This window comes from Sciurus vulgaris, assembly GCF_902686455.1.
Source record: "Sciurus vulgaris genome assembly, chromosome: 3".
NCBI lineage: Eukaryota > Metazoa > Chordata > Mammalia > Rodentia > Sciuridae > Sciurus > Sciurus vulgaris.
This window is the reverse complement of record NC_136463.1, coordinates 112,489,132-112,503,437: the sequence shown is the minus strand read 5'-3', so window position 1 is coordinate 112,503,437 and position 14,306 is coordinate 112,489,132. Positions and strand designations below refer to the sequence as shown.

The window sequence follows — 14,306 nt, the reverse complement described above, 5'->3', positions numbered from 1 at the left end:
TGTCCTTCAAGGTTAACATAGAAATGCATTTCTTTGCCATAGATGAGGTGTTTTCTGTTTGCTTGTTTGGTGGTTTTCTTTGGAATGCCGATTCCACCACCTCCTCACCTTTTAAAGGAAAGTAAGGTGCAAACAAATTCAGCTGGAGTTATTCAGTCTCTTAATCTTTAACATTGTGCTAGAATAGTCTTTTCATTCTTCTTAGGGTTTTTAATATTGTGTCAATGTGATGTTCAGTAGTAGGGTAAGATCAAATTCAAAACCGAAATCTTTGGGAATGCCTCATTTTCAGCCTTTACACCACTGTTCCCTGAGTTCCTTACTGAGTTTTTCATAAGAGGGTAGGCTCAGAGAAAGCGAGGTGAATCTGATTAACTCCTCAAATGATTTCCTAAGATCAATGGAAAGGGCATCCATTTAAATGTACTAAACATAAGGGAACATATGTTAGGGGGATTTGTAAGAAGAGCCTTCAATGGCAGAGGAAGATAATATGCTTAATTTAATTTGTTATTCTGCAGTTAAGATTTTGTTTTACTTACTTCTCTTCTCTTCTCTCCACAGTTGTACGATGGTAGATGGAGTGATGATTCTTCCTGTGCTAATGATGATTGCCTTTCCTTCCCCGAGTGTGGAAGGTAAGGGACACACAGCTATTTGGATTAGGATAAATATACTGTGTATCATTTGGCTTGCTGTAAACTAGGCAGTTCTTAACCCTATTAGCCTCAACACACCCTTTTTATAATAAATATTTGGTAATGCCTTTGTACTATTTTGAATTGCAATTCTGATCCCTATTATATTGTAATTTTAAAGTATTTAAAACTATAAAAATTTGGCATAATGCACCATCTAAAATATTAAGAAATAAAGAAATTTCTGTAATTAACAATACAGCAGTATATATAAACAAATTCCATACGTTCTATCACAGTCAGCATGAGTATGCTACAAGACATATAGAAGTAGAATAGCTCCCTGTCCCCCAATGGTTCCATTTTCAACAGTTTTAATTGCCTGTGGTCAGCCATTGTGTAAACATATTAAATGAAAATTCCAGAAATAATTCATAAGTTCTAAATAATTTTTATTCTGGTGTAATATGATTTTTCTATTAGTTGTTAACAACTCTTAATATGCTAATATAAATTAAACTTTATCATAGGATACGTATATGGAAAAAATATAGTATATTTAGGGTTTGGTGCTCTCCATGGTTTCAGGCTTCCATTGAACATTTTGGAACATGTCTCCCCAGGACAAGGGGGGCTACTCTAGCATGTGCTATGTATGTAATGATCTTCAGCATCCTCAGAAGCAGGTTGGTACTGTTGTGTTTTATTGTTGTCACAAGTGGCCTAACCTTCAATGATTGTATTTTCTGAATAAAAACAAAAATTGGGAGTTGCTGACCTTCTGTTATAGTTTAAATCTGGAATCTAGAAGGAGCCCTCATGTATTATTAAAGGCCTAGTTCCCCTCTTGGCACTATTGGGAAGTGATGGAAACTAAGAGGTGGGGCCTATGGGAAGTCTTCTGGTATTTGGGGTGTGCTCCCAAAGAGGTTTGTGGGACCTCATCCCTTTCACTTTTTGTCTATTGCACTTGGACTTGAGGTGACAGGTTTCCTCTGCCATGTGCTCGCACCATGATACACTGTGTTGCCACTGGATAAAATAGTGAGACCAAACTGTCATGGACTGAAACTCTCCAAACCATGAGCCAAAGTAAACCTTTTCTCTTATTAAGTTGATTATCTTGAGTACTTGTAACAGTAGTGGAAAGCTGATAACATACCCTTAGGTTTACATACCCTTAGGTTATATAGTAGTATATATTTTTTTGGGGGGGGGGGAATTTACACATAAAGACAGTATAAGATATATATAGTATATAGTTAGGTATTAGGCTCAATTAATTATATGAAGGTTTTTCATGTAAATGAATGTGTAGTGGGACAGTCAAAATTTGGGGGGGCATTGGCTAAGTCTTAGTCTGTATGGGCTGCTGTGACAAAAATGTTACAAACAGGGTTGCTCATGAACAATAGATGTTTATTTTTCAGTTCCAGAGACTGAAAATTTCAACTGCAGGATGCTAGAAGTTCCAGTGTCTGGTGAGGGCCCATTTCTCTTGCAAACATATCAGGTTAAACTTTAATACCAGCCAGGTATTTTAAGGACTTTGACATCTCTGGCAATTTCCAAAAAGTTGCTTAGAGGCAGTACTAGTCCTTTTTAAAACCAAGGAATAGATAACCAAGAGAGAAAAAATAAAAGTTATTCATAATTCTCTGCTTCTTATGTGATTTCTTTTAGAATGTTGGCATATAACTTTGTAGATACACAAAACATAAACTTGCCTTCCTGTGCATCAAGCTGTGCCTACTCTGTTTTACAAGGGTTCCTCCTTAGAGATCGGTGCTTACAATGTGAATTCAGCCTCCTTATGATAGGTGGGACAGTAAGGCCAAGTGAGGGACATTACCTAGTTATAAGTTCTTTGGGGTGTAACAGTCTACTTTATATAATTGATAGTTGCTTGGAAGTAGATAATTAGACAAGTTAGTGTAGCCAGTACAGTGGGAACCTCGGTGCTTCAATATTCTGGAATCTATTTTGTTACTTTTAAGCGTATACTATTTGATCTTTTCCTACCTCCTTTCCATATTCTTGACATACATTGTGCTTCTCCATTGTCCAGTGTGATGGCCTGTGGTCAGTGTAGCATTTGAAATGTGGCAGTGGAATTAAGACATGCTGTAGGTGTGAGGTACAAACTGGATTTTTTTTTTTTAAGACAATGAAGATGTAAATTTCACTTGTTTCTTTTTTTTACCACTTTGAGAAAATTTAGAATTACATAAGATTGCTAACATTTTATTTCTCTTGGACAGTGCAGTCATATCCTGCTTTAGATGTCTAGTTGTTAAAGACATAATATGACAGTTGTGTCAATTAGTGCCAAGGATGTTTGAGCCTTCTGTGGCAGTGTGGAAGGGATTATTAAGAGGAAAGGGCTTCCATGAAAGCTGGCAAGATTTGTTGAGTTAGCAGTGGTTTTCATCTGTGGGTGATTGTCCCCCAGATGAAATTGTCTCCCAGGAAATACTTGGCAATTTCTAAACACATTTAGTTCAAGTGAGTTTCTAGGATTCTTTCTCTTCTTTTAAATTACTTAACAATATGATGATTATTATTTTTTTTTAAATCCAAATACTCTCAGGACTGAATTCTCTCCAATTGTCTTATGTTTCCATAGGGGCCTTAACCAGTTCTGTATGGTATTAATTAGTACCTGGGGTTCACATTGGTATCATAGACTTAAATGTGATGTAGGCAAGATAGAAAAGGAGTGAAAGAGAAATAGAAGTGGAAATGTAGTATAAAGAGAGAAGGAGGAGTGGAGAAAAAACAGGAAAAAGAGAGGAGAAAATGGAATTTATGTTAGTGTCAACAGCATTGCTGTTGGTTGCTTTATTCCTGATTCCAGCTCTTAAGCTTCCCAAAGAGTCCAGCAAATGACATTTTAATGCCACAGTGAAAACATGTAATGAAACTAGTTTGTCTGGGCTGATACAGAAATAATGGCCACTAAGGTTTTGCCATTAAATCTACTACCACCACTAGGATGTTAAAAAATATGGACAAGAATATGGGAAAGAATGCCTCATCCTTTAGCTGAAATACTGTCTTTTTAAAAAGCAGAACATCCAGTGGGTGCTGTGACCTAGAGTGCTTCAGTCATAATGGCCCTTGCCTGGGTGCTATCCTCTCTTCCTGGCTCAGCTCCATGTTAACTGTCAGTAGCATAGTCTATGAAAGGCATTCTTGTTTTTTTGTGTTTACCAGCATTTTTTTGTAACACAGATAACCCCTATTTGTAATATGCTCTAATATACTCAACATTACTTGTAAAGCAAATGTTAAGTATAAAATACTTACTCCAAAGAGTTAAACACCAGGGTAGACAATGAAGACATTTGTAGTAGCATTATAGCTTCTATGGTGCTGAACTTTATAGATTACCAAGTTTAAAAAACAAAACAAAACAGACCCATATTTAATATTTACAGAGTAGGGGAACCATCTTATTAATTGTGCACCAATGATATCAGTGATGCTAAATAATGTTATTGGGACATAAATAAAGGTCGTAGAGGTTTTTTGTTCTTTTTGTTTTTTTTGTTTTTTTATTTTTTTGTTTTCTGTTTTGGTACTGGGGATTGAAACCAGCAGTGCTTTACCACTGAGCCACAACCCAGCCCTTTTTATTTTCTATTTTAAGACAGGGTCTCGCTAAGTTGCTAAGGGCCTTGCTAAATTGCTGAGGCTTATCTTGAACTTGTGATCCTCTTGCCTCAGCCTCCCAAGTCGCTGGGATTATAGGCATGTGCCACTGTGCCTGGTGAGATTTTCTTCTAATATATTTTGTAGTCCATTAAAAAACAAGCAAGGGTCAGGCATGGTGTCATGAGCTACTGGGGAGGTTGAGGCGGGAGGATGGCTTGAGCCCAGGTATTCAATAGCAACCAGGACAACATAGCAAGACCCCACCTCTAAAACAACCAAAGAAGTATAGGGAAAGGTTGACCAGTGGATACTGAGTTACACTTAGACAGGGAAAGTTACTTCTGGGATTCTGTTGCACAGTGGGATGGCAACATAATAATAATATATAGTTCAAAGAAAGCAAAGAGGGAGAATTTTGAATGTTTTCACCACAAATAAATGATAAATGTTTGAGGAGATAGGTGTGCTTACCATGATTAGAACATAATGCATTATATAAAAGCATCAAAACATCACTTGTCAACCATAAATGTGTAAATTTATGTGTCCTCTCCCCACAAAAAACAAATCCATGAAATAACTCTTGCTCCTTTGTCTCCCAAATGTTTTTTTCCCTCTTTTTTTGCATTGCTGAGGACCAAATGTTTCTTAAACATTGATTAAAAATCTGGTAACACTTCAAATGGTAGGTCCAAAATCATGGACCTACTATTGGATAGAGTTTGAGTGTACTTCAGAACGGTTTTCAAATTCTATGGAACTCTAAATGCTCTGAGCAAAAGGGGACTTTAAAAAAAAAAAATATTGTTGTTTTTGTTTCTAAATACAGAAAATCGGGAAATACTGCATACTTTGATGGTTACACTTAATAATTATTTATAGCTTAGTATGTGCAAGTTAGTGGGCTAACTGCTTTATGTTATTATTTCCCATATTAATTTGTATTTATTTTCCACAATCCTCACAATTACTCTTGCAAGACAGGTTTTTTGTTTGTTTGTTTGTTTCTTTTTTTTGGGGGGGGGGGCTATTTGGGTTGGTTAAAGCTCTTTCTTGAGGTTACACAGTCAACAAAAGGCGTAATGTACTTTGAGGAGTAGTATTCGAAAGCTTCTATCATTATTATTATTATTATTATTATTATTAGTGTGGTGCTGGAGATTGAACCCAGGGCCTCACTAGTGCTAGTCAAGTGCTCTACCACTGAGCCACATCTCCAACTCTAAGAGCTTCTGACATTATTAATCCTCTTCAAATTTTCACTTTTTTTTTTGTGTGTGTGTGTGGGTGTGTCCTAAATGTAGCTACATTTACATTCATTTAGGTCTGGTGTGTGCTAAAATCCAGCTCAATCTAGTCTGAGAGGGTAAGAAGAGAATGTGTAATAGCAAATGACAAGGCCCCTTCAGCTGGGTTTGCGTTTTTCACTTCTCTTGTCTCTCCTACCAGTAATCATTTTTCATGTTCATTATCTGCACAACTCTAGCTGCAGGAAGAGTTTTATTTGCTTTTTACAGAGAAGAGCACTTGAGTCCTAATTACTTGTATATTCTTCCCTTCCTTCCCACTAATAAGACTCATCGTGCTCCAATACTACTATTATGCCACCAGGGAGAAGACAGAACCTCTGGGTTTGTCTTTCCTTTTGTCCCTGAATGCATGCAGGTGAGGACGTTGACACTAATACTTAAAATGGAGTATTTCTTCTTTGGAATTCTTTTAAAACTGAGACAACCAACATTTTGTAAGATTTGTAAGTCACACTTAGATTTTATTATAGCAGGGGAGCCTGGACTTATGCAGAGTTTTGTCACAAGTGATTTTGGCCTATCCTAGAGAAGATTTCTAGGTCCTAAATTATTTTCCAAGTTGACTGGATTTTAGTATTTCCAAAACCATTGCCACTCATACTTTCCAGCCCAATTACCCAATGAAGGAAGGAAGGGGATAACTTCAATGGACTTTTTGTTAGGGTCCACAAAGGTGCCGCTCTTTGCTACTGGGGGAAGAATAGAATAAGCCTTTCTTTGAATTTCTCATTATTGAGGATTCAGGAAGTTCTTGAAGGGGCGAATGAATGTAAAAGAAATATCTCAGTATTAAATTTGTTGCTCTCATTTCTTGTTACTATAATTTATCTATTTTGTTCAGAATAAATTTTTTTCTTTACCGTATCATCAAATGAGAATTTTTTATGGAGCGAGAGATGAGATGTGTTGGGTTATTTACCATTACAAGAACTTAAATTGTAAATGTTGGGTGAAGCTGCACACTTTTAAGATTTCATTTCCTTATTATCATGTTTTCTTATGTAATAAAGTGATTGTATATGATCTGATGCAAGGAGAGCTGAAACAAAGCTTTCTGTTAGCCTTGCTTTCCTAGGAAATGTTTGTTTCTACTGTGAGTAGTTAAAATAGATCCACACCCTCTATCTATCTATCTATCTATCTATCTATCTATCTATCTATCTATCTATCTATTTTGGACAGTGTAAGAGGGGGTTAGGTAGTACTCATTAAATTAAAAATTTAAATTTACTCATTAAATTAAAAATTCAAATCAAACAAAATCAGGCATTGAACAGATGGGAAAACAAGTTCAGTTCACAAGCTTATGAAATGCTTTTCTCATAATTAAGGGTGCAGAGCCTTGGGTCCTCATAGATAGGTCTCAAGAGTACGAGGAGGTATGCCATTTCTTCTACAGAAAAACTAGTAAAATAGGAGGCATGTAGGATTGTCATATGTGTAACTTTCACTTGAGGGGAAAAAAGGTAAAATAAAACTCTTTTAAAAACTGATTTTCAACTCTCAAAACGCTGCTAGCCCCTCTAGAACTCCCCCTGCAGCTTGAGGTGAACTCAGGCAAGCTTCCATGGATAATGATTATTTATAATAGTCATAATTACGCAGAACTCATGTCATTCCAAGAAGTATAAGACACAGGGTGGGGTGGCTTCCCAACTTCTGACTGACTCACAGCTAGAAATATTTTAGAGAGGGACCCAATGTGCATACGGGACCCACACACCTCTGAAACAATAGGTTCATGAAATAGTAATTACTCTTACCATGTTTCTTCTCTTTTCTTAACACTATTCAGTTTCATCTCCAAAGAAATGGAAAGAAACCTTGTCATGAACTACTAAATCGATTTTGCTACCCACTAATGGGTCAAAACCCTGTTTAAAAAAAGACACCCCTCCGTCTGCTCCTAAGAGTTCACTTTTCAGAAACTCTTGCTGCCCCAAGAGGAAAGTTCTGACCACTGATCTTAGGTCTTCTGGTATATTCACCAACAAAGCTGGCCTAGAATCTTTTTTTTTTTTTTTCCCCCACAACTTCATGTAGCCTGACCACCCTGTCTCTCCAAGCCAGTGATTTAAGAGGAAAAGGGAAGTTTACATTTGCACCTTCTCAGCCTTGGTCATAACACTGTAACAGCTGTTGCCTGATTCTAATCAGCTGAATCTGAGCCCTGGGAGCGGGTGTTTCCTTGAGCCTGGGTTAATGCTGAGCCTAATTCTTTGTTATGGGTTAGAAAAGAACATGAACTTTCCAAGGAGATATATACATACACACACACACATTTGGGGATGTGGGAAGGAAAGAAGGAATAAAAAGAAGAATGCAAAATTCTTTTGGGGGAGGTGGTAAGAGTCACCTTAAAAATAATAATCTACCTGTAGATTTTATTCACATGGAGTACCATTTGTCAAAATGGGCTGGCCCTGGAAATGTCCGAGTAAGCAAGAAGGGGTTCTAGCTGTTAATGAGTCAAAGTCCAGTTGTTGGAAGTCTGTCGTTACCACATGATTCTAATACTTTCCTTACAAGGAATACCTTCGACTCCTATGGGGCTGGGGCTGGGGCTGGGACTGGCCATCCATGGAGGCAGAGTCTTGTAGGATGAACAGGCCTTAGACCAGCAAAAGAGGAACTAAGAAGGACATTTTAGGCAGGGGAAGGGTGGAGCCCAGAGACCATGGGGGACACCAAGTCATGAGACAGAATTAATTAGGGTTGAGTTGAGACCTGCAAGTTAGGCAGAGCCCTGTGCTTGAGGTGTTGTGTCTTGTATTCTGAAAGCAGTGGAGAGCTAGTGAAAGATTAAGTAGAGGCAATTTGTGTGCTTTGAAAGAGTGGTGTGATGGAAGGAGATTGTAAGTCATGTCAAGAAGAGAAGGAAAGGGAGTGAGAAAAACCAGTCCTCCTGCAGTTTTGTGGCAAGCCAACCGCATGCTGCATTTTCAAAGGCATCCCAACTACAGCAACTAAATGATGGCAAACAGAAGCAAGCTTTAGTTCAAAAAGTAGAACTTTATTACAGGTAGCTCACAAATAATGACAATAGCTTCGAAACAAGACTTGTCTAATAATAATCCACTGCTAACTTTATTATGAAAACAGAAGCCTGAGCTGCCGACTTTTCTAGCAACTTTTGCAAGACACTTCAATCCTTCTAGCTGGCCCTTTGTTCCTGTGTTGCCATGGAGTGTCAATAAGCCCCGCTCAGAATAACCCAGGCAGTGAGCCGAGAGGTACAGCCTGCCTGCCAGCATATTGGCTGGGCAGGTTACACTGTTTGCCTGTCTCCGGTCTTGGGAGGAGCACTGGACGGCTGGTTGCCCTAGCAGCTGTGAAAGGTGTATGTCTCTTGGCTTCCCAGAGTTTGAAATGCTACCAAAACTCGCCTGCCTCCTGAGCATGTGCGGCTCCCAATTGAGCTGATAGCAACTGAAAATAGCCCACTGAGCACCTGTCCCTGGTACAGCAGCCCCTGGCCGACTGCCTTGAAGGACAGTGTGGACTCACTTGGTAGACAGCAGGTGAGGTACTGAGCAGATTTTAATGATTCTTAGCAAGATCGGGGCCCAGCATAAAAGGGAGCAAAACCAAACAAACACACAAAAACAAAAAAAGAACCTAAAACAATAAGCAAGCTTTTGAGCAGGTCCATTTGGCACTTGTGTGGTTAGTGGGTGGCCATAATGGCTGTGTATGTACAGTGTGTCCAAAGGCTCCATGTAGTTCCCTTGTTCAACAGAACAGTGGGTTAATACACTGAGAGGCCCGAGTTTCCTCTTGGAAGGAGAGGTTTTCCTAAAAAACTCCTGGATGGCAGGCAGCCAACCATGGTTTGTGTTGCCTCTGCTTTAGAAAGGGGAGGCATTGAGTTAAATTCTTTCGTTTCATTTTATACCTGCTCTTTAATCTCCAATGGTTCAGTAGATGGTTTCCACGGGGCGTCTCTGCAAGATTATTTCTCAGTAGTCCAAATGTGAGTGCGTGGAGAATTAATAGAACTGCAGTATGTTAGGAGCTGTCTGCTCCCCTTTGGGACTCCTTCCATTTCCTTCTGGACTTTCATCTCCTCACTGGGCTTGCCATTGTTGGACGACTTGGCATGACAGCATGGATGGAAGCAGGCTCTGGAAGGAAATACTTCTGAGATGACTGGTGGTATTAAAGCTACTATTTAAAAGTGACCCTTCGTAGATACTTGGGTTATCTTTAGGCTGGGAGTGATCTGCAGCTACGGGAGCCAGCGGGAATCTGAGGAAACTCTTGCCTGTTGCCCCGGCTTGGGTTTGTTTAGGTATTCTTGCTTCCCAGCCAGTGGCCTCGTGACACATCTCAGATTTAGCTGGCTTTCTTCTGCCAGGGTCCAAGATGACTGTGGAAGCCGGGAATGGTTTGCCATGCTGCAGAGATTGAGGCAGTGGGATGGTGTGTTTGGAAAGCCAGTTCTGGTTCACAGTACTCTGAAGAAATGCATTCTGCTTCTGTCCTGAGCGTAGGCACCTGGAACTTTTCTTTGAACTTGAATAAAGAGGAATAAGCTCAAAATGACCCAAACTCAACCTTCTCCAATGACTGTAGAGTCTTTATTCTCTCAGTAATCAGCCAGTCTTCTTAGATGTGTTGAATTTGGAGTTAATGTGTTCTTTTGGACCATATTAATCAGTCTGATAGGGGTTGGAAGGTATGTGAAGCAAACATCAGATTCTGCAGGATGGTAATACAGTCATGTATTCTTGGGACTGAAGACATGGAATTCCCTGCTTCATTAACTCCTCACGGAGCTCTGGACTAGATAGGGCCTTGGGAGGTAGATTGGGGAGCTGATAGGGAAGTAGCAGGGACAGAGGTTTGGACCGTGCCCCAATTTTTCGCTAATTTTATTTTTTAACGCCTATGGTTTCATCTAGCATGGAATGGAAGTAGTCTAGAAATCACCATGTCCCTTCTGGGCTTTTCTCTGGAGTAGAACAGAGTATAGAGCTAGGGAAGGGGATGTACTAATTAGGGGCATTTCCACCTTTGGCTTTGGGTGCCACAATGCCTAAGGCTGCATTCCAAGACTGTTGTTAAACAAACTGGAACCCTGCCCAGCATTTGAAGGGTTTATCTGTGTGGTTTGAAAGCTTCCGGACAGGGTGGAGAGGTGTGGTAAAGGCTTGTGATGGTAACTAGATCCAAGGTTGGCAAATTTGCAGGAGGTCGGGTCCCTGAACCCCAGAGGAAAGGGTGGAGTATGGCAGGAGAGGAGAAACCAAGGTACAGAGCTGGGCTCTGAAGGCCCTGATAGTTCCTTCTCCACTATTCTGTCCTTTGTTTAAGTTTTCCTGATAAACCAAGTTTCAATTCAGAGACCAGGTAGGAAGCCCTCAGTGGCAAGCCATGTACTCCCTGGCTAGCCCAAGGAGTCGGGGAAACCACCAAAAATGAGTTGGCCAAGAGCGGCACCCCTTCCTGTACCATGAGCAGAGCTTCCAGCCTGAGATGGTCAATAGATGGAACCACAGAGAAGGAGTGACTTTTCTGAACTGTTTATAACTCACTGGGATGAACTGCTTTCCTCTTCCTTCAGGCTACTCTCCCTGGAACTGGAGGTTTGTTCGGACATGGGCATTGTTATATGTGGAGGGGTAGGGGAGAGTATTTTCTGGCCTATGGAAATATTCCACAGTAGGCAATTACCCTCAGTCCTCATAATCATTTGTTTCTGTGAAACCTTGGCTAGAGAAGTTTAAAGACAAAACAGAGGGCATTACTTTTCTCTCAAGTTAAGGAGTTGCATCATAGACAGTACTATGTTAAAGCCAAGTCTGTCCTGCATTCAGAGAATCATAAAAAAACATGGAAAAGACAGGCCAATATTGTCTTAGGTCATTACCCCACAGTGTTGTTTAATTTGTTAGTCACTTGAACACGGGCTGAGTTTTTGGCTTTGAAATAGAAGGTGTGGCTGCTGCAGTAGGCTTAATTTACAGGGATTATTTCAGAGACAAGGAGTCAGCCCAGACACAAAATAAACAGATGGTACTTTTTTTTTTTTTTCTTTCTCAGCTTCAGCAGTTCAAATGCAGAATGACTTAGGAATCCTTATCACCTTCAGCAAAGCAAGAGGAGAACATGATGTAATTTGCTCTTTCCTGCTCCCTGCTGAACTTGCCATTATGGCACTGATATGGAAAAAAAAAAATGGCAGCAAAGATCAGGGGCAGTTTTTTCTCTAAGCATCCAAGTGCTGCAGGCATCACTGTAAACTGGCTGGCTGGTGTTGAGGGCACTTACTGTGTGTGGATGATCTTGATCACTGTAGCACTATAGTAGCCCAAAGTCCTTAAGCAGCCAACCCAAAGAGGACCAGCCACAGAAGCCCAGCTGTTCTAGAATGTATTAGAGTTCCTTATTTTAGGAACTCTGTGTCTTAGTTCTTTCTTCTGACAAACAAACAAACTAACGAAAAACCTACTGTACCACAAAAAGTACTAATTTGCCACACATGGGAGCCCAAGTAGTGAACAGATGTGATGGTACGGCAGGCTTCTCTAGGGAAGAAATGGTTTGCACAGACATGCTGGCCTGGTGACTAAGCCTTGCCTTAAGTTCTGTGCTGACATTTGAAGACTTTATGGGCTCAGTCTGCTCTGAAAACTAGCATCAGGTCTCTTCTCACCTCCGAAACCTTTCTGTGAGGAGAAAATTCATGCTGCAGCAAATACTCATCAGGCTGGTACTTCTGCCCGGCACTGAGGCTTTGGCTGGGTATGTAATGGTGATCCAGGCAGGTGCAGTTCCCACCCTCACAGTGCTTGCAATCTAGATGAAAGGGCTGGGCATTCAACAGCCACAGGGACACAGACCTGAGTGTCTGAAAGGGGTTCCTTCTCTACATTTGGGTGCGTGAACAAAGTCTGCTCCAGGAAATATCATGCAAGGTAAGATGTGCTTGGTTGATAGGCACTGACTAGGAGAAAGCAGTGTTAAGAGGTGGACATGAACTGAAGGGAATTCCACACCTATAGGACCTGGGATCCTGAAGCAGGAAGAGACCGTCTGATGAGAGCTGCCATGTGCTGAAGAGGATGCCAGGGAGCAGGCAGGGGTTAGACTGTTGCCTGTCTTTGGAGAGTGGTAGGAGCCAGTGAGAATCAGAATCAGGTGCTGCCATTCCCTGAGTTAGGGAACGCTGAGGAGGAGCACGTTTGGAGTGGAGGCATCATGAGTTCAAAATCTTAGACATTTTTGTTGTTATTCTAGCTTATAACCGTCTTTTTGGAATGCTTCTGTTCTTTTATAATCCTGGAATACATTTTCTTCTTGGCTTTACAACTTTATTAAGTATCAGTCTCTTTGATTAAAAAGAAAAAAGAAAGTGAGTTTGCTAAATGAGTGTTTTATAATGAGAAAGCATCTGGGCACTTGGGGTTTTTAATCCCTGAGCATATAGCCTGCCTTCTTGCCAGAGGATCAAATGCCCTTCACTAGGCATTCCGGATGGACCTTTGTGCTCCTGTCTTAGGAGCAGACTTGCTGGCAATGAAACCTGGCATTGCAAAATCCTTCCTTAAGCCTTTGTTTAATGCCAGAGATCTCAAATGCTTGCAGATTCTGGAGAGGTGCCAAACCGTGTTCCGGATTAGAAAATGATGGAAGGACTCCCATAATCTATAAACCTAATATAAGCTGCCATTTCAAGTGAATGAATTGTTTAGACTGTTGGAAGGAGGCCAGGAATATTTGGAGCTCCTTTTTTAGCTGATATAAGTTCTGTACTTTTGGACTTTTGTAATTACAATCAAATTACTGCATTATTATTTGTGCTACTTTGAGGTAAGACTAAAAAATTCAGCTTGTTTCTTTTGCTGACCCCAAGGATGGATCATAACTACAGGCTGGTTTACTTGTAGCATTTGCTCATTTGTCTTGTATGAAATATCTTAGTGGGAAATGTGGGCTTTTATGCACCATTTAGAATGATAATCAGTTTAAATGCCTTAAAGCATTATAGAGTACATGACTGGGCAGGTGGGAATAGATAAGTCCATAGAATTGTGCTTAGATTGCTAAAGTCTCAAACATAAATATGAATACATTTACTGTGACATACAAGATTATCCCAAACTATGAACAGTCTTTGAAAGTCCGTGATGCTCTTTGCTCTGCCTCTTCTTCTGCCAGTCTAGGATTAGTCTTAGGGTAGGTGTGTCCAGATGGTGAGCTGAGTATTGCCCAGAACAAGAAAAATCTTTTTAAAGATTTGGCTGTGGTAAACTCCTGGGATTCCCAGCCTGCATCTCTGGTTTGCAGAGCCAGCCCCCATCCTCCCCCACCCCTTGGCCTCCCTCTCTATAGGAGGCAGCCTCCATTTGTGGTCAGAACTTGCCGCCAGTTCCCAGCCAGCCCAGGCTGTGAGCGTTTTCACACGGCCCTGGTTCCTGTGATACAAAGGGCATATGGAGCCAGCCATAACACTGAGTAATGCTGGGAGGTGCCTTCTAGAACAAACAATGTGGGTGAGCTCTGCAGAGAGGGAATACCTCTGGCTTGACATTTAAACTACTGAATTATTTAAATGAATGTCAATTAGGTAGAGTAGACTTGCTGCCTTCTGCCAGGGCACTTCCTGGTTATTTGCACAGGCAAGTGTAAAGTACTTCACATCAGATATGGTACTTCCTGTCTGTACTGTAGAAAACCCTTTTCAGGGCAGGCTTAT

The 14,306-nt window shown here is 40.5% G+C and overlaps 1 protein-coding gene across 5 annotated transcripts in view; it reads left to right on the top strand.

The window, feature by feature from the left end:
• The window catches only part of ACVR1 (activin A receptor type 1), a 118,570-nt gene that overhangs the window by 68,972 nt on the left and 35,292 nt on the right, over window positions 1-14,306 (top strand). For 3 of the 5 annotated variants that reach the window (XM_079131792.1, XM_079131789.1, XM_079131788.1), the window contains one exon: window positions 565-638. In XM_079131792.1, coding sequence (XP_078987918.1) covers window positions 572-638 — 67 coding nt within the window. In that variant the 5' untranslated portion in view covers window positions 565-571. Of the gene's footprint in view, window positions 1-564; window positions 639-1,226; window positions 1,325-9,101; window positions 9,127-14,306 lie in introns of those variants that run through there. The other 2 variants (XM_079131790.1, XM_079131791.1) reach the window with 2 other exon arrangements.